This window comes from Mesoplodon bidens (assembly GCF_964165515.1).
Source record: "Mesoplodon bidens genome assembly, chromosome: 4".
NCBI lineage: Eukaryota > Metazoa > Chordata > Mammalia > Artiodactyla > Ziphiidae > Mesoplodon > Mesoplodon bidens.
This window is the reverse complement of record NC_138160.1, coordinates 121,177,810-121,204,685: the sequence shown is the minus strand read 5'-3', so window position 1 is coordinate 121,204,685 and position 26,876 is coordinate 121,177,810. Positions and strand designations below refer to the sequence as shown.

The following is a 26,876-nucleotide window of genomic DNA, read 5'->3' as shown; positions in this document are numbered from 1 at the left end:
TTGTACCCACTAAGCAGCCATTCCCCATCTCCTACCCTCCTCCCATCTCCCCAGCTCTAGGCAATCACTTTCTTTTGGACACATTTTAAAATCTACTCAAGGAGTAGAAGACTCTTTGTACTCAAATAGAACTGATTTTTGGCAGTAACCAGGAGTCATCAGCACTGAGCAGAGCATCATCCTGTTTGGCACCAAAATCAACAAGCCAGCTCCAGTCAAACGATGGGTGCCATGTGGGAATATAGGTCAGTTTTGTTAGACATTTCAATTTTGAAAATATAAAAAATTCAGGTATTTTATATGAAAATTCTTGATTTTCATACAAAGACAACTAATAAAAAAAAAAAAAACTTCTGGGGCTTCCCTGGTGGCGCAGTGATTGAGAGTCCGCCTGCCGATGCAGGGGACACGGGTTCGTGCCCCGGTCCGGGAAGATCCCACATGCCGTGGAGCGGCTGGGCCCGTGAGCCATGGCCGCTGAGCCTGCGCATCTGGAGCCTGTGCTCCGCAACGGGAGAGGCCACAGCAGTGAGAGGCCTGCATACCACAAAAACAAAAACAAAAACAAAAACAAACTTCTGAAAATAACTGTGGAACATACAAACCACAACTGCAGGCTAGCTATAGCTTATGAGCTGCCAGCTTGAGAACTTTGTACAGACCTGTTCTTTGAAGGAAAAACTCAAAAAAAAAAAAAAGGTTCTCTCTGCAAGAGGTTCCAAAAATGACCCAAACACTGGATCCAAATACACTAAATACGTCCAAAGTCTCACTATCTTTTGCTTATCAGTAAGCAGTAAGATAGCAAGAATGATCAATTACAAACTATTATAAATTCATCTCCCATGAAACTTTAATATATGAAGGAAATCAGCCCATTAAATTTCTTTAAATTATCAACACTGTCAACAATCAACCTAAAATTATGCTTAATGACTCTTCTTTGGTCTACTCAGGATTTGCCTGGACTTCAGGCGGCTTGGGGGAAGATGAGGAGTCAGACTTTCTCTTAAAGATACAGTTTAGAGAATAAGCAAGTCAAGGAACTACTCCTCTAAAGTAATTCTCCTGTAGGTCATTTTTAAAAAAAGTTTCTCAGTAATCAAGGGAAGGGGTAAAAATCACTCTCTCTCTTTCCTCGGAATGCCAGTAGAGCAGATGATGCTACTGGGGAGGTGGGGGATGGCATCATGGATGACTTGTATTTTCTAAGTAAAATTTAGGGTCAACAATACATGGCTCTATTACCCTAGGTAAAACAGGTAGGTCCTGAATATATTAAGCACCTGTTGGGCATGGGTTCTACACTGTGCTAGCCAGACCCATTAGCAGCCCTGGAACCAAGGATCCTAATCAAGGAGACAACAAAAAGGCCTGAAACAGGAGAAATGTTAGGATAGGAGAAAATGATGTCACAGAAGCAGAGTGAGGCAATTATACCATCTTTAACAGCTACAGGATGTCCCCGCTATTGTAGAAATGACAGCAGTGATGATGGTCTGTTACTGTATCATATGTATTTTCTCTACAATGAAGAAGCCAACAGTATTCACCACACTGCTCATTTCTTTGCTTTAAGATGTCTTGGAAGAAAAGATTTTAAAATAAAAATTTAGAGTAATAAGTATAATCTTAAGACCAACAACCTGAAATGGCTGGTATATATATTTTTTAAAATTCCTCCCTCTCATCACAAAATAATTCTTATTCTCAACAACGGCAAACTAAAGAATTCTGGAACCCCAATTCTTACTACACATAACTTCTGGCGGTTCTTCCAGAAGTTATATCTAGTAAGGCTATACATTTTCTGTTTTCTACTGACAGATCCAACTGAATGTAGGCCACATACACTCATGAGTAGTTCAGCTGGTTACAATATACCTATAAGCAATTTGGGATTGAGCTTGTGAACGCTTTGTGGCAATAACTCACAAGGGGAAAAAAGATCTATGGACTATAAAGTCATCTTATCAGTGTGCCCCTCTGGCCACATAGGAAATGTGAGAAGTGTATATGGACGGGTTAGGAGAAATTTATCACCACTAAGAGACGTTCTATGAACATGTATGTTACTCTGATGGTGACAAGAGCCTAACCCTTGAAATATTTAAAAAATTATACTTATTATTGCTAATATACTACTGTATAGTAAGTGAGATGAGAGTTTACTAAAAGTAATTTTACTGCTAAAATTTAACATAATCTTTCCTCTCCTTTATCTTTGTTAAGAGCACTTACCTAAAACCAGGAACACCCACCAGAGCCAGTACTGACCATCAAAATATCCAGGGAAGTAAGTGGAAAACTGAAAAATAAAGCAAAATACTTCAGAGCACCTCAGCAGATATAATTTCACATTTTAGCTTAAGAGTTTACAAAACACAAGATTTTATCTTGTATACTAATGCTATTCATTTAGTTCTTACAAAAATTTCTAAAAAGTTAGTGACAGTATCTTATATAGTACAGATTTGAAATGATTACGATATACGCAAATATATTTTCTTTCACGGAAAAGCAATCTTGAAATATGATAGCTTTCAGCTTTACATACGCCTTGTTTTGAAAGTGCTCAAACCTGTTTTAAAAAAAAAATTTTTTTTTTGCCCATATGTTATTTTCCCTTGTAGAAATATGTCTTGATGATAACTTTCATTTTGTTTACCCAGTGCCAAACCCAACTATCTGACCTGTTTTCTAATGATCCCTGATTTTGTTCCTATGCCTCCAGCCATGTCTTGACCTTGGAAACTTTTATCACGTATATCATGATAATCACATTCCTTTGCCAGGGACTAGCACATAATGTTATTCTGGCCAATGGAACTGAGGGCTGCTGAGAAGGTTTCCTAGCTCTTAAAAAGAAAAGGAGGAGAAGAAATAGTCCCCTTTCTTCTGTTGAACACTGTTGTATTTCTGATGTGATGCCTGAAACTGCCTTGGCCATCTTAACCCTGAGGGTGGAGCAGCTATACCAACATGTTGAGCAGACCATCAGCTGTCCTCGATGATGTCAGTGAAACATTTAACTAACCTCCATGTCAGGACTTATTTTCACTGGAAATAGTTTCCCCATTGTTTTCTAAGCCTTTTTTTTTTTTTTTTTTTTTTTGCGGTACTTGGGCCTCTCACTGTTGTGGCCTCTCCCGTAGCGGAGCACGGGCTCCGGACGCGCAGGCTCAGCGGCCATGGCTCACGGGCCCAGCCGCTCCGCAGCATGTGGGATCTTCCCAGACCGGGGCACGAACCCGTGTCCCCTGCATCGGCAGGCAGACTCTCAACCACAGCGCCACCAGGGAAGCCCTCTAAGCCATTTTGAGCTAGGTTTTCTGTTACTCAAAAAGCCATCCTAACTAATACAAGCTGATTCATTCAATTCAGTTAAAAATTTAGTAAAAATAAAAAGATTGGTAACTAATTTGATCTTTTTTCTATTGGAGGCTTTATCACAGTCTGGACTTCAGCACAGTTTGAGCATTAAATACAGTATTTTATTTCTTAATAAAGTAACAAGGTTTATAGAGAAGGAATGAAAAACCTCTTAAGGGCTTGAGTTCTTAACTTAAAGTCCATGTTTTAGGTGAGTATACATTAGCCATCTACGAGAAAAGCCTGTAACTTTTATCAGATTCTCAAAGGAACCTGGAATTCTAAAAATGTTAACAATTCCTTTAGAATAAATAACTTTGAAAAACTCCAATGCTCAGTCAACACCCATTAATTAGTTAATGTCAATTTATGATAAACACACTGGTTTTATATATAAAGTTAACAATGGCAGTAAACCTATCTGAAATCAGAGGACACTTTAAGAGACTAGATATTTTACAACTTTAAATTACTTCATGCAATTCTAACTAACTGGTAACTCCTACATCACTGAAGATCTCTCTCTAATTTACTTTAGAGATAAGGGCCCCTAATGGAGTAGGGCTTGTTAAACAGTTAAACAGGTTTGGCTCTCCAAACATTTTGGCATAACCAATGATGCTACTGATAACCAATCCTGGAAGGGAGGAATGATGGGAGGGAGGAAGGAGGGAGAAAAGAAGAGAGGGAAGGAGAGAAGAAAGACTAAAACTTCGGTAGCATTAATGAGAGGAATGTCTGCTTTTGATGAGATACCAGAGAGGTGACAGAGTCTTTCTTTTCTTATAAAAACAACTAATTTCAGAACAAATACATGTACTATCACATTACAAACATTAAAAACAGAGAAAGCAGCCGGTGAACAAGGATAGATGGATGCCCCTGGACCACCAATATTCACTAGATTTGACTACAAAACTTGGGTGCATGAACCAACTGCAACTGATCTAGGTTCAATTTCATGAAACCAGAACAAAGACAAACCAAAAATCACTTTTAAATGATTCCAAAAAGCAGATGAAAAAGAAATAGAATATTCAAAATTATTCTACTTATTGCTTCTCTACAGACTATCATTACTGTTGCACAACTTACCCTGACAATCAGGATCCACTTAATGAGAGAGAGACCAAATCCTGAAATGGCCCCATACCTTCCTGCAGCTGAAGTGGTCAGGCAAAAAGACAGGAAAAACCCAATCCAGTTAAAGAGGAATGCCACTGTAAAAGCCAAGAGAAAAAAACAGGTCAGACATGTCCTGTTACCCAAGGAGCAAGAGTGCCCTAAGGGTGCCCTCTGTACTTGCTTCTGCTTAAATGGCTTAGCCCACCCTCCAAAACCCTTATCCCACTTCCCCAAAACATCCATCCTCTGTCTTCCTCCCAAAAGCAAACAAGAAAACACAGTCTCTGAATATCAGGTGTTATATTATTACATCTACTGCTATACGCTTACAAAAATGCCTTAATATCACCACACTGTATACTTATGACTTGTGCCCTTTACTGTATGTGTTATATCTGAGTAAATAAACATTATTTGAACATTAAATTAGTGTCCCCAAATAATCTGGTTCAAGTCATTCATCTCCTGCTTCTATGAATTTTGACAATTATGTAACACGTCACCTCTAAAAGCACTGCATTTGCTTCATATCTTTTTAATACAGCAAATTAAAGAAATTGTTGCTCACTTCCAAGTCAGGCATATGGAAACCTAAATGCACAATAACATCAAGGGGAAAAATCGGGCTGACTTTGATGTATTAGAAAATAGAAGTTTGCAAAATAAAGTTCATCAAAGGCATTTAATTCCTATTCCACGGTCAGGGATGAGTAGGAGGAATGCTAAGGGGCCTTGAAGATTGCAAAAATGAAGCTTATTAGATCATGTAAAAATGAAGCATCCCTCAAAACTGCTTTAATTATATTTTGCATAGGTATTCACAGAAATAAAAGACAAAGAGAAAGGATATTAAGATAAAAGTGTACTAAGCTCTGAACATCTCAGTAAAAGGCATCAAATAAATATAATGTAATACATTAAATAAAATGTATTAAAATAAATATAATGTACTAAATATATGTAATAAATATAATGTATTAGCTCAACTAGTTCTTTTTTTTTTTTTTTTTTTTGCTGTACGCGGGCCCCTCACTGTCGTGGCCTCTCCCGTTGCGGAGCACAGGCTCCGGACACGTAGGCTCAGCGGCCATGGCTCACGGGCCCAGCCCCTCCACGGCATGTGGGATCCTCCCGGACCGGGGCATGAACCTGTGTCCCCTGCATCGGCAGACGGACTCTCAACCACTGCGCCACCAGGGAAGCCCTCAACTAGTTCTTTTAATTCAGTCATATTCACTCATAATCCAAAGCACTCTGGTTTGTGCGAAGTGGCTCTGCTGTGTGTATATACTTACTGAAAAAAGTTAACATGAAAATCCCATCGTTTCCTATCCTCATCTGGTCAGGATCATCAAAATCATCCCGACCCACAAAATCCTCATCCTAAATGAAAAGAAAAGGTAAATTCACAATAAATTATTTCAAGGCAAAGGAAAGACATCAAGAAAAACAGAGAAAGGGACAAAAGTGAGTTCCAATGAGAAAATATACTGCTTTGGCTCAATTCAAAACTAGGAGCATTAAGGCTTTAACTATATGTTAAAATTTTCATTTGTCTTATAAGATATATTTTTTTCTCAGTGAAAGGAATTTTTCACTTTATAACCCACAAGTTCTTTAACAATACACTTCAAAAATTATGAAGTTCACAAAGAACTATTCACTCTTCCTTTTATATATATACAAATATAAAGAAAAGAAATATATACATAAAGAAAAGAAAAAGAAAATTTTCTTACACATTTGGCTTAAATTCTAGAATATCAATAAGCCAGGGCCTGTTTAGCCCAGAATATTAGTAATCCTGGGCCTATTAAGAAGATACCATTGACTAGCTCAAGTGCTTTATGAGACTGACTTGGGGTGGGGTGGGGTGGGGTGGAGGGGTGGAAAAAGATAGTGTAATCATATGTGAAGAGTCTAACAGCGCTGCCCACTGCTCCATAACCATTTGTTTATATCGGTACACAGGTCTGAAACAGCCTCACTTCCAATCTTGTCAGCAGATAGGATCCTTTCCATCCTAACCTGAAAACATAGTGTTGCAACTCTAGAAGGAAGACGATCTTGACCAACAATGACACCAACATACGCAGCTTACCTTTTCAACTAATTGTAGGTATGTGTTGAGATATTGAAAAATAAATGAATATACACTTAAAAGTGGTAGACTTGTACACAGTACAATGAGGGTTCCTCAAATGAAAAATAAATAAATAAATAAAACTTTAGGGAGAACCAAAACTTGCCCTACACAGAAAAGGGACTGGGAAATTCATAACAAGCTGCCAACTGGTCCCCCTGGGGAATGGGAACTAAAGAAGAAGTGGCAGTGGCAGCTTCCATCTAATTTAACACCGTTCCTCTATTGTTTGAAATTTATATAAGAATGTGTTTGTTTTATATTTTTTAAAATACAAAATAGCTAGTATTATGAATTCATACTAGTAGGATAAATAGGCTTTGCCAAATTAGAAAGTAATTCTGTTTTTTGCATAACTACTCAAAGATGTACTACAAAAATACATGGAAGTAATGCCTAATAATATTACAAATGTCTTCTAGCTGTTCTTTCTGTCCTTGGTATCTCTACTACCAGGATTCCTCCTACAAACTGTTGCCAGGTTAATGTTTCTAAAACACCATACTTGTCTTATCACACTCATGCTTAAAAACTCTGAAAGACTGTGTGTGACCTACATATAAGTCTAAATGCCTCAGCCTAGCATTCAGAAGATTCTACAACCTACAGTTCTGGTCACATACTCTTTGCTCAAGCAAAACCAATTACTACAACCACAGAACCTGCCCTGCACCTGGCTGATTCACATCTGCTTTCTGAGTTCTTATCCATCAAAACTCGGGGCCCACTTCAAATCCCATCTACCCTTTGTGATCACAAAGTTAAAGTCACAGTTCTTAACGCTCACTGCTCTTGTGCTGTTCCTTAGATATAGGTCTTCGTGGGCCTTTTCCCCAGCTGGATTTTAAGCTCTTGTATGGCAGGAGCACTGCTTTATACAAAGCCTTCCACCTATCCACTGCAAAATACATAGCACATTATATAAAAAAGTGTTCTATACATGTTGGCTGAATAAAAGAACCCCTTAAGAAGTTCTTAAATGTGTACACTTGTCAAGTAAAAAGTATTCTAAAGAGCTCTGTGAGAGCTAATCTCCTGGTCTATTTCATGGGACAGTTACCATAATCCAAGAGGTCTAGAGAGTACATACAAGGACTTTGGAGTCTAGAATATCTGGGTTTGACTCACCTATGCTATTTATTAGCTATATGACTTTGGGCAAATTATTTAATCTCTCTGGGCCTCAATTTTTGCATTTGTAAAATAGGGATAATATAATCTCTACCTTGCAAAGTTATTGTGAAGACTGGAAACAACATACAAAATTTATGTAAGCATCAAGCACAGTACCAACCATGTTGTTTGCTTCCAATACATGGTAACTATATTAAGATTGTTTTGTCTTTAGACGGTGAGCTGCATGAGGGTTCTTAGTTTCTCCCTAGCACCTACAAGAAGTGAATGCATTTCACCAGGTAGAATCAGCCTAGACTAGGCTTATAAACTATTACTTCTGCCAAGCAGTGGTTTTAGGAGTTTCACCCCTCATAGTAAATGTGATCTGCAAACAGTCTACTATCCTAAGGCCTGAATTTCTGGGGCTTGTGTCATTGCACTGCCCAGACCGAACTTCTGTTCCTGTTCTTATCTTTTAGTTTCCTGCCAGGCCTAGGGTCTGGAGCCCTGATTGCCCCACATTTCTGGAGACTGGATCCTGCTCTCCTTTCTCTCAATATCTCACCCAAGGCCCCACCTGCATCAGCTTCAACCTGGATGAATATTTATGAAAACACAACTGTATCACTTATAGGTCTGACATCACGAACCAAGAGTGTCCAAAATTCTCCACTGGCTTTCATCACACCCCACCCCCACTCCCATGAATTAACATCAGGCCAGATGGGATCTGAATTCACTGTGCCTCCACAGATGGTATGATCTGGACCGCTGGTGGCATGGGGTTCATCTAGATGATTGTTAGAGCCCTTCTGAGTTTAATTCTATGAAGTCCAACTTATTTATTCTCTCCATAGACTCCCTAGCAGCTATCCACCTAACACCAAAATATTAAGTGTGCAGAATCAAGGCAAAGTTGGTGTATTTCCTAAATCAGCTCCTGCTCCAAGATGTTTCAGCCATGTCAGGAGACTTGAGAAAGTGATAGTAGTAGGAGAGATATAGGGAAAATGAGCTGGTTTGACTAGTGATTTTTCTGCTCATGTGTATCTTTTACCTCTTCGTTTTCAGGAAAAGATAAGAGTTTATTATCCCAAAAGAAAATGTATCTGCTTTTAAACACTAGCTGTACTTTTACTAATCAATTTAATCATAAGAAATATCACAAAGTGGATAATGCAAAGAACTTAATTCCCATCAACCAGCACCAAGTAACATGGTAAGTTGGACTTACTCTTCCAGGAACCAAAGGGATAGTAGCTTCAGCTTTGGTTCTCTCAGCTTCATCATAACTGGGCAGTGTGGTAGCCACATTGTAAGATGGGGGCTTTGGAAACCCAGACTCATCTTTGTAGTCAAAATATGCTGCAGAATGAAAAGGAAGTCACAGTAATCTGAAGATTAGTAGAAATGAGGAAAAAGAGGATTTCTGCTAACTCTGGCAAACCAAAACCAGCCATTCCTCTAACAGTACATATAGAATAATTGAATCAAAAGATGTTTAAAGATGAACATAAGACTGGGAATGATTTTTAAATGTATCCACTTTTCAATTATTTAAATTCCACATTCACTTTGCTCTCCCAAGTGCTTTTGAACACTTTTTTTTGGCTGTTTATGTGGTGTGTTCACAAAAGGCATGTAATATTAATAATGGCATAAGGTAAAATTTAAGCTAAAAATAATTCACCTGTGTGTTTGAAAATCTGTACCATGGTGTCCTCCCATTTATAAACATGAAAATAAACTTGAAAAAAAGTTAAAAGTCATTTCTCACAGATTTTGGCTCTTTTGATTCTTTCACATTATTTTTGCCATGTATTGTTTTCTGTGACATGCCTAAGGTAATTACAGATTCAGTTACAGAACCATTATTTATTTGTGTGAAATCTTGCATTCCCTCTTTTTTTTTTTTTTTTTGTGGTACGCGGGCCTCTCACTGTTGTGGCCTCTCCCGTTGCGGAGCACAGGCTCCAGATGCGCAGGCTCAGCAGCCATGGCTCACGGGCCCAGCCTCTCTGCGGCATGTGGGATCTTCCCGGACCGGGGCACGAACGAACCCGTGTCCCCTGCATCGGCAGGCGGACTCTCAACCACTGCGCCACCAGGGAAGCCCAACATTCCCTCTTTTTAATACTGCATCTTCATTCTCACTGACTTCTATTATAAAAGATTCAATATGTATTATTAGAAAAGATGTATTTACAAATGGATTAAATTTCTACACAATTTTTGAAAACACTTAAGAATTTTGAAAAAAAATTCCTATACTTCTTCAAGATTAACATTTTTCTTTCTTTTCTCTTTGGTTAATTAAAACTAACTTCCAATTTTACTGTAGTATATTACTGAAATTATCAATCAATAGAATTCACCTCATTAACAGAAAAAAGGAGAAAAATTCTACTGTCTTCACATGGGCAGAAAAAGCATTGATAACATACCTATTAATAACAAAAAAACTTAGCAAATTAGGAATACTGTAAAAGAAAACTATGATTCCTTAACCTTCTCACAAATCTCTATGAAAAATCTAGAGTAAATATCGTAATTAATGATAAATTATTAAAAGCTTTCTCCCCTAAGATTAGAGAATCAGACAAAAATGGCTCTAATCAAACATTATCTTAGAGGTACTGCTAGTTGATACAATATGGAAAGAAAAGAAAATATAAGACATAAGGATTGGAAAAAAATACATCTATCCTTAATCATGGATGACATAATTACATATGTAGAAAATCCAAGAGTATCTATAAACTATTAGAATTAATATATGAATTTAGGAAAGTCTCTGAACATATAGTTAATATAAACCATCAACTGTATTTTCACATGCCAGCAACAGACAGAAAATAAAATTTACACGGACCTTTTATAACAGCACCAAAATACACCAAATACCTAGGAATAAATCTAATTATCTCTATATTGAAACTCACAAAATATTATTGAGAGAAATTAAAGAAGATCTTAATAAATGGGAGGGATTTAACATAGACTGGAAGATGCAACATTATAAAGATGTTAATTATCTTCAAATTGATACACAGATTCAATGCCATCCCAACTAGACTTCCAGCAGAATTTTTGTTTGTTTCATCCCATTTTATGGAAATTGGCAAACTGATTCTAAAATGTAAATGAAAATACAAAAAGCCAAGAAGTCTCAAGGAAATCTTGAAGAACACAAAGGCTAAAGGACCTAATTACCAGATATCAAGATTATAAAGTTCTGGAATTAAGAAAGTTAAGCACAGGCACAAAGATGAATAAATAGACCTAAGAACAGAATATTTAGTCCAGAAAACAGATATACACACACACACACTTGATTTACGACAAAGGTGACATTAGAGTCACTTGATTTACGACAAAGGTGACATTACAGCAGTGGAAGAAGAATGAATGGTCTTTTCAATAAATGGTGTGGGACCAAATGGATATCCATATGGAAGAACAACCTTGACCACTATCTCACACTATACAGAAAAAACAATTCCAGATGGAACGCCCATCTATGTAAATGGGAAAAATAAAATATCAAAGGTTTTAGAAGAAAATTAGGAAAATGTTATTGAAACTAAAGCTGCCACCTAATCCAATTCAAGAAATTTGTTTTTCTCTATGTCAAAATGACTATTTTACATACATTACACACACACATACATATATACATGCATGTATGTGTATATAAAACATTGTATATGTAATTTCCTTAAAAATTTCTTTTACTTTTAATTTAAAAGTTATTTACAAATTGAAGGGTACAATCTGAATTCGCCCATAGCCACAGTAATTCTGAATACATGAACAAAACTGATACCTACTACCTTAAGGGAAACTTTTTTTTTGGCTGCGCCACGCAGCTTCCATAATCTTAGTTCCCCGACCAGAGAAGGAGCCCAGGCCACGACAGTGAAAGCCCGGAATCCTAACTACTAGGCCACCAGGGAATTCCCCTTACTACCTTAAGTTGAGGGAAATCAAGAACATTTTTATTTCCCTATTTCAACGGATTTTTTAAAAATGGGATCCATCAATATAGACACCTCACATAATTTTAAGTTTCCATGAAAAGTTTAACGACAATCTTTTCCATTTTATTTAGTACATTCAAAACAAACAAAAATACAATATTTGTTAGACTGTCCAAATTTATACACCACAAATTAAAACAGGTAAAGTGAGTATACAAAATAGTGACTTGTGCCTTTTTTCCCCCCTACCAACATGTGTGCACCACTCTTATTTCTAACCATCGGCCATGTACTTGCCACTCTGCCACAGTTCTGTTTCAGAGAATATGGAAGAGGTTCCATCAAAACTGGTCAATTTTCAGTAATTAAAGCAGAACTGGTTATCACAAAGATTACCAAAAGTCCTGAACTACTGCAGTTCTGTTTCTTCTCCCCCATCCCTTCTAAACATGCATGTGCAAATTATAATCTGGCATAAGACGGGAAGATGAAAGGTTAATTAAGGATGGTTTAAACTATGAGAAACAAAATGAAAGAGTTGGGAGACTTCTAGTTTTTTTATTAAGAATTTATTAGCATAAAAGAAATCTAACATACTGTATTCCAGGTCACAGGTACTACAATCAAAGAGCAAAACAACTAATGAGGAAACTACGAAAAGAACAGCAACAGAAAAAACAGGTGATCACCTGGTTCCTGAATTCTACCTCCTTTATATTAAGAGTCTGTTGGAATGAAACTGAGTTCCATAAAAAAGCCACATTGGAATGGGGTTTTATCTGTTTTTCAGAACAGTGACTTTTTTTCACCTCAAGACTACAAACTAAAAATAATGTCAAAGACTTCTTAAGGAAAGCTGAAGCAAACACAAACACCAACAAATACATAGCAGACAAAAGCCTCTGGCTAATGCATTTCAAGAGCTCAGCAGTCACCTCACTCTGTTACCTACCTGCACTCTCTGCAGAGATGCTGCTATAAGGTGGAGGAGCGTCTCCTGCAGCTTGTTCCGGCTCTCCAGGCTCTTCTTCATTCTGCAACTAAATAAAAATTTCATATTTTAATGCAATCATAAAGCCAATTAGACAGAGAAAAACCTGAAAACTGGAATAGCCTTTCTGGAAAGCTATTTTGTTTCAAAAGCCTTAAAATGAGCAAATCCTTTGCGAAGTATTCTACTCCCAGGAGTTTATCCTGAGGAAGTAATCAGACAGAGGCAAAAAAGGTAGCCATAAATGCTAATGCAGCAAAAATTAGGAACAACCTAAATACCAATCATTGGGGACTTATTAAATAAACTACAGTTCATCTCACAAAGGATTACTAAGTAACCACAAAAATGAAAATGAAGAAAATTCGATGACTTGAACAGATATTCGTGCTGTACTGTTACATGAAAAAAGCTAAGTTTACCAAACCGTATGAATCATATAATTTGGTTTTGAAAGACAGATATGTGATGGAAGGCAGGTCTATAAAGATAAACATCTACAGTTTACACTGGTTATCTCAGGAGATGCAATTAGAGGGGATTTTTTCCTTGTGTATATGTACGTTCTAATTTCTTGTAATGAACATTTATCACTTAATTTTTTCCGTTAGAAAAATAATCTAATAATAACAGTCTGTTAAGGCAAAGAGAAATCACAGTAAAACCAAAGTTTACCATTATATCCAGTTTGTGCATAGAAATTATATCTTAAATAATTGAGATATTTATAAAAACATAAAATTCCACCTAATTCTACATATAACCTCTGTCAATACATCTTCCTCTTCCATATCTCAGTAACTTTCTCACTAGTCAAATCTACAGCTCCAGTTACTTTAGATAACTGACACTGAAAGTGTCTTCCTGCCACTGCCAGGCTAGATAGTCTATGCAACTCATCTTCATAAACAGATATGTGATTTAATTTTTCCACTGTCACGACAGACTACAGCTCATTTAAAAGATGAACTGGCTAAGGCTTCCCTGGTGGTGCAGTTGTTGAGAGTCCGCCTGCCGATGCAGGGGACACGGGTTCATGCCCCGGTCCGGGAGGATCCCACATGCCGCGGAGCGGCTGGGCCCGTCAGCCATGGCCGCTGAGCCTGCGCGTCCAGAGCCTGTGCTCCGCAACGGGAGAGGCCACAACAGTGAGAGGCCCACGTACCACAAAAAACAAACAAACAAAAAAAAAAACAAAACAAAAGAACCAAAACAAAAAGATGAACTGGCTAAGAGTCAGTCTATTGGTGGGCAGATGGGAATATGCTTCAGAGGTGATGGAAGTATTGTTACCTGATCTGGGTGTTGGTTTTGTGAATGTCAACTCCACTAATGTTTAGTAAATGTTATATAAATATATATGACTTATGTAGCTTTCTGTGTCTATATTTTACAAAGGAATTTTAAAGAAAAAATTAAAAACATTAAAAAAAAAGATGAAGTGGCTGAGAATGGGACTCAATCTGTAAAGTACTAACAGTATTTATCAGTGTAACTGACTTGGGGGTCTGGGTCCCAGCTGTGTACCATCAAGATATATAGAGCCAATTGAGCCAGTTGTAAAATACAAACCCCTCTAAACCAACTGCTTCAAAGAACTCTATCTTGAATTTAAACAGAAAAAGAGAAAAGCCTGACCTGTCCTAACATGAAGTAGATATTAAAGTAATATCTCAGCCTCCAATCTCTATGCTATTCAAAATCGGAAGCCAACAAAACCTTTCTGATTAATACTGCAAAGCATTCAACTTCAAATGAATTCTCCCAAATTTTCATCAACATCTACCATCTGGGCACATTTTTTTGAACCCTAGTTATCTAATGTTAAACCTAAGGCATTCCCAAAATAACTGCATTGTAACAAAAGATGAATTTGCCTTTCAAAAGAAAGGAAAGGACAAAATAGCTACAGTAAATCCAAATCTTCCTGGGAGACCAAATCAGTAAATTATTTGAACAGAGTTCCTGGGGCCATGTTCACTTGGAATACTTTTAACAGCATCTGTAGCTCTCTAGACTGGGTATTCTCAGCCTACTCCTACCTAACCACTCTTGTATGCTGCAAAAAGTACAAAAAAGCAGCAAAAAAAAAAGTTGCAAAAAGCAGCAAAAAGAGTCAGCAGCAAAAGCAGAGGCAAATACAGACTCACTTTCAAGAATGTTGCCTTAACTTACTGTAGCCAGTCATGTTCTTTATTTAAACCCAGCTTGATATTTTTTTTCCACCTTGATATTTTTGATTTGATAATTCTTTTATTTCCTGAGCTTGGTCAAATAATCATGTTACCTCTGCATAATTTAGGTTTTAGAAAGAAAGCATGAGAATTCTAAGAAATACGGAATTCTAAGAAATAAAGCATAAAGGAGTTTTAATGCCTGTATCTACAAGATAGGTTGCCTGTCTCCTAGCAACCTGGAAAGTGAAATTTGATCATTCCACACCAGGGTAACAGATAACAAAGCAAAGAAATTCCAATTGGCTCAGAAACCCCCATTTTCTCTTCGATGAGGAAAAAAGAAACATTTCCAGATGAAAATTTTTACTCCATTAAAATTCACCACTTCAGAATCATATTATTAATTAATAATTAGTAATTAATCATACTAATATTATTTCTAACTGAAAAAACATAACCAACAAAAAACACCCACTATGATTATGGAGGCTCCACATACTGGGATGATCCCAGGACCTCACTCTACAGGGTTCCCAACTCTGGCGTTTTCTATAATGCTGGTGATAAATTTAGGCTCCGCCAAGAAAGGTGTTTAAAATGAAACACTACGATGTGGGAGGGAAAGAGGCAATCACCTTCAAGAAGTATTTAGTGACCATCATCTGTGTGAATAATAACGTTATACAACAGAAGCCCTAACTATACATCTTTTTACACTTTGGGGGCATCTATTGCCATTAATTTGGCTCTGCCAGCCAAACAAGCCAGGCACTCACTAACAGGGTTGGTGGGGAGGGTAAAGGTGGGGGGGACTAGAACTAGAGTGGGCCTTACCTATAAGGCTATGAAATTGGTTACTTGGTTCCAAAATGTATTTTTTAAAATATTTCTTTATTTTTTAAATTTACTTAGGCTGCACCAGGTCTCAACTGTGGCATGCAGGATCTTTTAGTTGCAGCATGCAGGCTTCTTTAGTTGCAGCATGCGAACTCTTAGTTGCGGCGTGCATGCGGGATCTAGTTCCCTGACCAGGGATCAAACCTGGGCCCCCTGCATTGGGACCACGGAGTCCTACCCAATGGACCACCAGGGAAGTCCCCCCAAATGTATTTTTAAGGTTCTCCTTTTCTGTCCTTGGGAACCTTTCCTGTGCGGCCCTCCCTGCCATATCCCTGGGGTTCAGGGATCCTCAGGCTCTCCCAAGGCTACGAGAATAAGTGTCACTGTCAATTTGGGGCTGGCATTGGAAAGATGCCCAGTCTCTTCTAGCAACTGGGTCAGTGGAAGCCTGAATGCAATCTACCTGTTACAGATTCCTGGTTGTAGGGGATACTGAGAGACAAGTCTGAAAAGTGGTGGTGGGACTTTCTGCTCTCTCTCTACTGCGGGGGGTGGTCCTTTGATTGTGTAATTGTGACAGATAATAAATACCTTCGCGGCTCTGGATTCTTCTCAGTCACATAATTTTTTTTAACAATTCTCATCAATTTTACTTATCTCCAAATAAGATTTAAACTATGGTTTTTCCAAACAGAATTATACAATTACCTATACATGCCATACAAAATACTGAGTTTAATACAAAACTATGTCTCCATTGCTGACAAAGGAATAATTCAATCATGTGAAAATTCAGATGGTCTTTCTCTTTGCCACTCCCCGGACAGTGCCCTTACTCCCACTTTCCTGATTACCTGCGTTCCTCCTTATACTCTGAGCAGACTCTGTTATGGCTCCCCAGAAGAACCCTAAAACTCTTCCACATTCCCATTTTATAAATATGTCACAATCTCCTATGGTACTTCTTAGCCTTGATTGCCCTCAGGTTGAAAAAAAAAATTACCTACAGATAGGTGCTAAAATGCTTTGTCCTCTAGATTTAGCCTGTGAAATACAGCACATCTAAAATAAAGGATGTTTTTCCTTCCTCTGTATCCTATCCATACTGTTGCTATTAGAAATAAGTATATGGTGTTTTAGTTGGACAACAGAATCTCCCATATAGAAATCATACATAGCTCCAGTTCTAATAGAAGCAAACTTGAATTAACAAGTTTAAAGACATGTAAACCCTACAGGTTTAAATTCTTATTTGAGCTCCCACCCCAGTAAGAAGGCTTCCTCACTGCCCTCCCATAAGTAGTTCTAAAGATGTTCTTCAATTTAGAAATAAGCTGTTTTTAAGCAACAGAAGAGCAAGGGCTAGGATTAAGCCTAAGTAAGGGTCAACATTTACAACTGTACAGGATGGCAGTACCTAAAGGCACTTACGTAAAAGTCATTCTTGGATTCTATTTACTAAAAATGGGAGAACAACAAAAAAACCTACTAAACAACAAAGAGAAAAACCAAAAACTCATAAATCCACAAGAAGAGGTATCAAAATATGCCTCATAATTCACACAAATATGTGGAAAATAATGCTGAACTTATTCAATAAGTCCATAAAGTTACAAGTATTTTCACCACGCATTTTTTTCTTGGGTGAGTCCTATTTAAATGGCAAGAAAATTCTGGTAAGTTTTAAATCCCTTCTTTAAGTTAGTAACAGTCTCAGAAAAGCCTAAACTTTAGCTTTAAATGCTATTTACCACTTCTAATTTTAGAGTTAATTTCTAAAACTTTTACTTAAAATGCAATTTTTTAAACCTCTCACTACCAACCCACTATTTCTGTGAACTCTTTAAATCCCACCAAATGAGACAGTATAATTACCAGAAAGTAAACAAGCACATTTCTTTAGGTAAACAACTGAGTATGCTCTTTTACTGTGTTGTTCAGAAACAGCTGAAGTTTGTGAGGACTATAAATTTTCTATTGTATATAGACTATAGTTTTTTTTTGTAATTGAAGTATAATTGACATTCAATATCATATCATATTACTTTCAGGTATACATTATAGTAATTTGATATTCATATACACGTCAAAATGATCATCACCATATCTAGTTACCATCCGTCACCATACAAAGTTGTTACAGCACTACTTACTGTTTTCCCTATGCTATACATTACTACCCCGTGACTTACTTATTATATTTTAAAACTGGAACTCTGTACCCCTTAATCCCCTTCACCTATCTCACCTGCCCCCCAACCCACCTTCCCTCTGGCAACCACCTGGTTGTAGATTTTTAATTGTATATAGTATACTGACTATAAAATATTCTACCCCCACCAAATTCTTTACATTCAAGAATAGTTCTCCTGGGACTTCCCTGGTGTTGCAGTGGTTAAGAATCCACCACCCAATGCAGGGGGCCCAGGTTCGATCCCTGGTCAGGGAACTAGATCCCGCATGCATGCCACAACTAAGAGTTCACATGTCACAACTAACGAGCATGTGTGCCGCAACTAAAGGAGTTGGTGAGCTGCAACTAAGAAACCCGCCTATCTCAACTAAGACCCGGCACAACCAGAAATAAATTTTAAAAAAAAAGAATAGTTCTCTGCTAAATTAAAATTAATTAGGGGATGACATTTATATAAGGTAATTTTGACAAAGAGAAATTCAACAATAAAAAGACAATCTAATTTTAATAGACATTTCTCCAAAGAAGATATACAAATGGCCAGTATACATGAGACGCTCAACATCATTAGTCATCAAGAAATGCAAATCAGGGGCTTCCCTGGTGGTGTAGTGGTTAAGAATCCACCTGCCAATGCAGGGGACACGGGTTCAAGCCCTGGTCCGGGAAGATCCCACATGCCACAGAGCAGCTAAGCCCATGCACCACAACTACTGAGCCTGTGCTCTAGAGCCCGTGAGCCACAACTACTGAGCCCATGCGCCACAACTACTGAAGCCCGCGTGCCTAGAGCCCGTGCTCTGCAACAAGAGAAACCACCAGAGTGAGAAGCCCGTGCACCGCAACAAAGAGTAGCCCCCACTCGCTGCAACTAGAGAAAGCCCATGCGCAGCAATGAAGACCCAACACAGCCAAAAATAAATAAATTTAAAAAGAAAAGAAAAGAAATGCAAATCAAAACCACAAGCTACCTCGTCACACGGATGAATATGGCCATAAAAAAAGGAAAAAAGGAAAAAAATCAAATGTTGAATATGTGGAGCAATTAGAACCCTCATACACTGCTGGTAGGAATGTCAAGTAGTACAGCCACTGCGGAAAACAGTTTGGCTGTTTCTCAAAAAAAAGTTAAACACAGGGCTTCCCTGGTGGCAAAGTGGTTGAGAGTCCGCCTGCCGATGCAGGAGACGCGGGTTCGTGCCCCGGTCCGGGAGGATCCCACATGCCGCAGAGCGGCTGGGCCACTGAGCCATGGCCGCTGAGCCTGCGCGTCAGGAGCCTGTGCTCCACAACGGGAGAGGCCACAACAGTGAGAGGCCCGTGAACCGCAAAAAACGCCCCCCCAAAAAAGTTAAACACAGAGTTATAAAAGGATCCAGCAATTCCACTCCTAGACATATACTCAAGAGAAATGAAAACAAATTTTCACAGAAAAATTTATATATGAATGTTCATAGCAGCATTATTTATAATAGTCAAATGGTTCATCAAATGATGAATGGATAGATAAAATATGATATATCCATACAAAAGGATGGATAGGAATAAATCAACCTAACCGCCCCCCCCCAAAAAAAAAGGCAGTAAAGTACTGATAACATGCTAAAACCTGGGTCAACCTTGAAAACATTATTATGCTAAGCAAAGGAGCCAGTCACAAAACGCCACATATTGTATGATTCCATTTATATAATGTCTCCAGAAAAGGCAAATCCAAGAGAGACAGAAAGTAGACTGGTGGTTGCCAGGTGCTGGGGAAGGGAAGAAAGGGGAGTGACAGACTGCTAATAGGGTCATGTTTCTTTTGGGAGTGATTCAAATGTTCTGGAATTAGACAGTGGCAATGGTTGCAAAACCGTGTGAACACAGTAAAAATCACTGAATTGTACACTTTAAAAAGATGAATTTTATGGTATGTGGATTACATCTCAAAAAAAGAGTATTTTCTAAAACTGCAAATCTATATAATGCACATTTCATTTAAAATGACACTAAAAATTGACTATTCCAAATCAGTATTTCCTTGCTAAATCAATGTCTGTGTCCTTTAATGGGAGGGGATAGGTCCTGATCCCACCAATATCTCCAGAGCTTAACACAGAACACATATATATGAATGGATAAAAATAAAAAAGAAAAATAACACACTGAATTGTAACCTCATCATGATTTTTAAAAAATTCCTTAATATTCTCCTTTCCTGAAAAGAAAAATTAGGATCAAGAAATTAAAAGATAGTTTGACTAACAATCTGTTTTAAGAGCTGAGAATAAACATCATGATTTTTTTCTACTTTGTTTACCTAAAGATAACTTTAAAAACAAACAACCACCGGATTTAGACTATCCCCAACAGCAGCTCTCATGGCAGAGGGAAAAGATAAATGCAAATCCTCTTAACAGCAAAATGAAAACACAATTAAAAATCAAAATTCACCAAAGCAAAGTAATTAGAATAATGCTTTAAAAAGACAATGGCAATAAGAGATGAAAAGTATACTACGGTAAATTTCCTCAGAAAGGCCAGCAGTTCGTAAAGCTTTCTATTTAAAGATGTTTGTGGTTATCACCGTTAACATACATAAATACAACTGATAAATATAATCTGGTTTGGAAGGAGAGAAAACATTCTAACTCAGTATTTATGTTAGTCCTTAGAAATGAGAGCAAATGCTACAAACTATGATCACCAATTTGATGGCTTTTCTTCTTTTTTTCACCTGAGGTCCAAATAACAAGTGAAGGCATACCATCCAGAGAGAAAAGAGGAAGGCAAGATAGTAGCCACTCATCACCAACTCCAACTTTATTAACAAGCCAAGGCACTAGGAGAAATAACTCCTCATCCATGAAGGCACTAAACTAGCCAACTATGGCTATGATAGTGGCATTGTGAGATTTTTGGGTGGCACCAGAAAACTGCCATCAACCTGCCACCCCCTGGGATCCACATCTTACATACAAGTATTTTCACCACTGATGGCTTCACCAAGGCACTGTCAAGTAAATGGTGCCCAGTGTTTTCTGTCACCTAGCTTCAGCAAAATCTACAGCCAAGAACCTTCCAGGTTAATGATAAGTGCCCCCCCACCCCTTGCCATGCTTCATGATTTTATAAAGATTGGGGAAATAAGGAACAATCACATGGTTTTCAAATAGGTAAGTCTCTCTGCCCCTGAACATAATATCTTTTAACAAGTAGCATCCAACTATGTATGTACTAACCAATCCATGACTTGAATCTTAGCTCTTCTCCACTTCTTGGTTCCATAAGAAAACTCAGTTCTTAGTTCAGCACTCCAGAACCTACTTGGAGAAGGAATTAAACGTCCTAGCAAAGACAAGTTGAACTGGAGACTAAACACCTGGCTTGTTCCCCTTGCCTTTGACAGGACAGTTCATCTTTTGTTTACAGAATAAACAATATGAAAATAGGAGCTAGACCAGATTCATTTTAAAATAGTTTACATAAAATCTAGTCCATGAATGGTAAATACTGTTTGTGTTTTTAAAACCCTATATGTTGTCTTCTTCTAAGATACGTTAAAGCTCTAAAATATCATCATGAAAGCAAAAATGAACTCCTAATTATTCACCACTTAAAATGATATATTAAGCAACACTTTATGAAAAAAAAAATTGTCCCAAGAGAACATGGACTACAACTGGCATCTATTCAATGGTTCTTTTAAATTTCAAGAACAATTTTTTACAATTATCTGTTCCTATTTATAAACTCACAACAGAACTGAAAGGATTTTGGATTTGGCATGCAGAACATTTCTAGTCTCCATTAAGATTTTATACACACATATACACACTAATACACACATATACATGTATGTGTAAATGTATACATATAAAGACATATATATAAAGATACATATATTTAAGATACATATATACCATACATACATATATATGTCTCTCCTAAAATCCTGACTGGTAAAACAATTATATAATGCAATATTAAAATTACAAAAGAAGTCAACCCTTTTATATCAGTACAATGCAAGGCTATCATCAAACTACATGCCTATCTAGCAATATATTTAAATTAGTTTGATTTGTACAACTTTTCTGAAAAACAGCTGTACTGCAGAAAGAGTACTTAGAATGTAAATGCAGGGACTTCCCTGGTGGTCCAGTGGTTAAGACTCCATGCTCCCAATGCAGGGGGCATGGGTTCAATCCCTGGTCAGGGAACTAGATCCCGCATGCCACAACTAAGACCCGGTGCAGCCAAAAAAAAAAAAAAAGTAAATGATATTAATGTAGATACATAACCTACAGGAGTAGAATTAGATGTAAATATGTTGTGATTCATGCTTTCCATTCTCTCCATTGCCTTTTCTTCTGCAATAGCCCACAACAGCCTTCCTCATGGATAGTCAGAAATTTGAATGATTTCATTCAATGAAATTTTACCAGGCACTATTACATGCCACAATCATACCAATTTGACTATTTCCCCTTAATATTCCTGAAAGAACACTTCCATTTTTTCATTAATTTACTAGAAAGACTGGTTGCTATTTTAAGCCATAATAGTATTATTGAGGCTGATAATTTGGGATATTAAAAAGTTAACTTGATGAAATTTGTTAAATGATGCTTTATTGTACAATTATTAAGATCAACATTTGTCAACATGGACAAAATAACTTTTCCATTAAATCTATTGACAGAAGCATTATTCCTATATACCATTATAATAAAATGCCAAAGGAAATTCTTTCTTAGGTACAGTTACTGGTTTCTTCTGGGCTCTACTTGTTTTTCATATGTCAGTATTTTCTATTCTGTGGTCAGCTTAGTGTTTGGGTCATCACAAGGGATGGCGTATTTTTACCAGCAAGTTCCTGCAGAAGTAGTACATATCCATCTTACAGATCTTCAAAAGTGAACTATCAATTTCTTCATTTATTGTTAGCTTTTTTGTGCACAAGGACATGAAGATGTTCACCCACATGTGCTTCTCAAATTAAGAACTTTTATTCATTCAAAAGACCCTACTGAGAGAATGAAAAGACAACCCAGAATAGAAGACATATTTTCTGGACAAAGGACTCATATCCAGAATATATTTTTTAAAAACTTCTAAAAAGCCATAACAAAAAGGAAAACACCGAACTGAAAAATGGGCAAAAGTCTTGAATAGACACTTCACAAAAGAAGATAGCCAAATGGCTGATAAACATATTTAAAAAGTGCTGCATTTCAATAGTTATCACAGAAATGCAAATTAAAACCACAGATAATAGTTAAAATAAAAAAGCAGAAAATACAAAATGTTGTTGAGGGTACATAACAACCAGAACTCTCAAACTGGGAATGTAAATTTGCAGAACCACTTTAGAAAACTGTTTAGCAACATCTACTAAAGATGAATTCATACATACTGTATGACCCAGAAATTCTACTCTAGTTATATATCCTGACAGAAACACACATGTTCACCAAAAGACATACCAGGATGTTCAAAGCAACAGTATTCATAAAAGTGGAAACTACCCAAATGCCCATCAACAGCAGAATGGGTAACTAAATTATAACTTCACACAATGGAATATTATACAGCCATGTGAATGAATAAACTGTAACAACAGCAAGGGTGAACCTCATAAACAATGCCGAGCAACAGAAACCAGACACAATAGCATTTACTGTACGATTACACTTATGTAAAGAGCAAAACCAGGCAAACCTAGTCTGCCAGCTGAGAGGTTACCCAGGGTAGGGACACAATTGGAAAGGCACATGAAGGGAGCTTTTGGAGTGCTGGCAATGCTGTTGCTTGATCTGGGTACTAGTTAACGTGCATGTTCAGCTTGTGAAAATTCACTGAACTACAATACACATTTATGATTTGTGCATGTTTCTGTACGTAAATCATACTCACTAACAGTTCCAGAAGGGGAGAAAAGGAGACTGGCAGAGGATTCGTGAAACCGAGTCCCCCTAAAACTGAGTGCCCCTGCTCAGTTTATGATTAATCTCTCTCCAAAACTTTATTTCGTTTCTGGTTCTGCCCCTGTTCGTCTCAGGATTCAGGGCTATCAAAGAAAAGGGGGGAATGAAACCAAACAGGACCCTGTGGGGCCTTCCCAGGTACAAAAGCCCCTTCTTGTCCTTTGTTTCTTTTTTTAAAAATTTTATTTATTTATTTTTGGCTGTGTTGGGTCTTCGTTGTTGTGCACGGGCTTTCTCTAGTTGCGGTGAGCAGGGGCTATGAGCGGGGGCTACTCTTCGTTGCGGTGCGCGGGCTTCTCACTGCGGTGGTTTCTCTTGTTGCAGAGCACAGGCCCTAGGCGCACAGGCTTCAGTAGTTGTGGCTCGAGGGCCCTTAAGCACAGGCTCAGTAGCTGTGGCACATGGGATTAGCTGCTCTGCAGCACGTGGGATCTTCCAGGACCAGGGCTCAAACCCGGTGTCCCCTGCATTGGTAGGCGGATTCTTAACCACTGCCACCAGGGAAGCCTGTCCTTTGTTTCTTGTTTGCAGAAAGGCTTTAGTCTCCAAGGCCATCTTGGAAGTTACAAAGAGCAGGCTCAAGCCGTTAATGATTAGGACAATAGAGTCACAGGACTCCTAGTTCCTCCTGAAGGGATATAGATAACAATCTGATGCATATCTTTTGAGCTGTTCAGCAGCAACTAAGACCCTCACCTGTGGAGCACAGTGACTATGAGCTTTTGGCAGTAGAGCCCAAATTGGCTGTAACGAAAAGGTTGAGATTCCAAAAGTATCACTGTTACCTCACCACCAACCAGTCAGAAGAAGGTCCAGGAGCTGATCACATATCCTACGACCCTCTTCCCTAACACCTGTCTTTAAAAACCCTTGCCTGGGACTTCCCTGGTGGCACAGTGGTTGAGAATCTGCCTGCTAGTGCAAGGGACACAATCCCTGGTCTGGGAAGATCCCACATGCTGCGGAGCAACTAAGCCCGTGCACCACAACTACTGAGCCTGTGCTCTAGAGCCCACAAGCCACAACCACTGAGCCCGCACGCCACAACTACTGGAGCCTGCACACCGCAACTACTGACCCCATGTGCCGCAACTACTGAAGCCCGCATGCTCTAGAGCCCGCGTGCCGCAACTACTGAGCCCATGTGCTGCAACTACTGAAGCCTGTGCACATAGAGCCCGTGCTCCACAACAAGAGAAGCCGCCACAATGAGAAGCCCACGCATGGCAACGAAGAGTAACCCCTGCTCTCCACAACTGGAGAAAGCCCGCGCGCAGCAACAAAGACCCAACGCAGCCAAAAAAACAAAAACAAAAAAACCCTTGCCTGAAAGCCATCAGACAGTTTGGGTCTTTTGAGCATAAGCTGTCCAGTTCTCCTTGCTTGGCACCTTCAAATAAACCCTTATTTTGCTGCAAATACCCGCTGGCAGAGTTTGGCTTTCTGTGCCACAGGCACACGAGCCCTTGCTGGGTTAACAGTGTAGACTGTGAGCCCTCTGCAGACTGGGACCTTCACATGGTTCACTGCTGTATTCACCCCAGCACTTAACAGTGAGTGGCATATCATGGATACCTTATTAGCACATGTTGACTAAAGCAAGCATGGAGGTGTAGCTTTAACAGAAACCTACCTGAAGAAATGGCAGCTAATCTTAATGCCATCTTGACTTACTAGTTCACATTTATCTAAAGTATTCATATTACTTTACAAATCACCAAATAATATAAGGCTAGGTATGGAGCCACATGTAGATGACTGCTGTATCTGTGGAAGGGACAGTGATGATGATTCCATGAGTGATCAACAGCAGGTGGCATCCCCATCACTACTTCATGCTTCATAAAGTACTGTGCATTACATGCATCAACACTATGGTTCCAGGCGGTGGCGCGCGGACCGGGCGGGGCAGGGCACGCGCAGCGGCTGTTGAGGGACCGTTGGGGCAGGCGGCGGCAGTGCGTGCTGCAGGCAGTGAGTGTGGAGGCGCGGACGTGTGGCGGAGCTCAAGCTGCTGCAGCTGCTGCCACCGCTGGAGGAACCTTGATCCCCGCGCTCCAGACACCCCGGGTCTCGCCATGGGTGACCAGTTGACTGAGGAGCAGATCGCAGAATTCAAGGAGGCCTTCTCCCTGTTTGACAAGGATGGAGATGGCACCATCACCACCAAGGAGTTGGGGACAGTAATGAGATCCCTGGGACAGAACCCCACTGAAGCCGAGCTGCAGGACATGATCAATGAGGTGGACGCGGATGGGAACGGGACCATTGACTTCCCGGAGTTCCTGACCATGACGGCCAGAAAGATGAAGGATACAGACAGCGAGGAGGAGATCCGAGAGGCCTTCCGTGTCTTTGACAAGGATGGCAATGGCTACATCAGCGCCGCAGAGCTGTGCCACGTCATGACGAACCTGGGTGAGAGCTGACCGATGAGGAAGTGGATGAGATGATCAGAGAGGCTGACATCGATGGAGACGGCCAGGTCAATTACGAAGAGTTTGTACAGATGATGACTACAAAGTGAAGGCCCCCGGGCAGCTGGTGATGCCCGTTCTCTTGATCTTTCTCTTCCAGAGTGCGCACTCTCTTCAACACTCCCCTGTGTACCCCGGTTCTAGCAAACACCAAATGATTGACTGAGAATCTGATAAAGTAACAAAAGATTTGTCCCAAGCTGCATGACTGCTCTTTCTCTTCCTCCCGAGTCTCCTTCCATGCCCCTGCCATCTCTTCCTTTTGCCCTTCCCCCTTCCATTCACATCTTCCAAGGCCTGATGCATTCATAAGATGATCCCCCCGTCCCCTTGAGGGGGGGACCCTGCCCTCCTCCAGCCCAGGTGGCTCTCATCTGTCTCGGTTTGTTTCTTTTCATATGTCCTCTTATATCTTGGGTGCCGGGTGTCTGCCAGCCCTGTCCCGGGACCTGCTGGGGAGGGGCCGAGGCCCTCCGGAGGGCGGGGCAG

The 26,876-nt window shown here is 39.1% G+C and overlaps 2 protein-coding genes across 2 annotated transcripts in view; one reads left to right on the top strand and one right to left on the bottom strand.

Annotated features, from left to right (window-relative positions):
• Window positions 1-26,876, bottom strand: part of NDFIP1 (Nedd4 family interacting protein 1) — a 54,389-nt gene that overhangs the window by 8,202 nt on the left and 19,311 nt on the right. Inside the window, exons 2-6 of the mRNA XM_081231126.1 lie at window positions 12,689-12,776; window positions 8,991-9,121; window positions 5,793-5,880; window positions 4,468-4,592; window positions 2,242-2,308 (exon numbers count right to left, since the gene is read on the bottom strand). Coding sequence (XP_081087252.1) covers window positions 2,242-2,308; window positions 4,468-4,592; window positions 5,793-5,880; window positions 8,991-9,121; window positions 12,689-12,776 — 499 coding nt within the window. The remainder of the gene's footprint in view (window positions 1-2,241; window positions 2,309-4,467; window positions 4,593-5,792; window positions 5,881-8,990; window positions 9,122-12,688; window positions 12,777-26,876) is intronic.
• LOC308616185 (calmodulin-alpha-like) lies at window positions 25,479-26,705 on the top strand. The gene is given in 2 exon segments (XM_081232346.1): window positions 25,479-26,331; window positions 26,334-26,705. Coding segments are annotated over 2 exon segments (690 nt in total). The 5' UTR covers window positions 25,479-25,745; the 3' UTR covers window positions 26,438-26,705.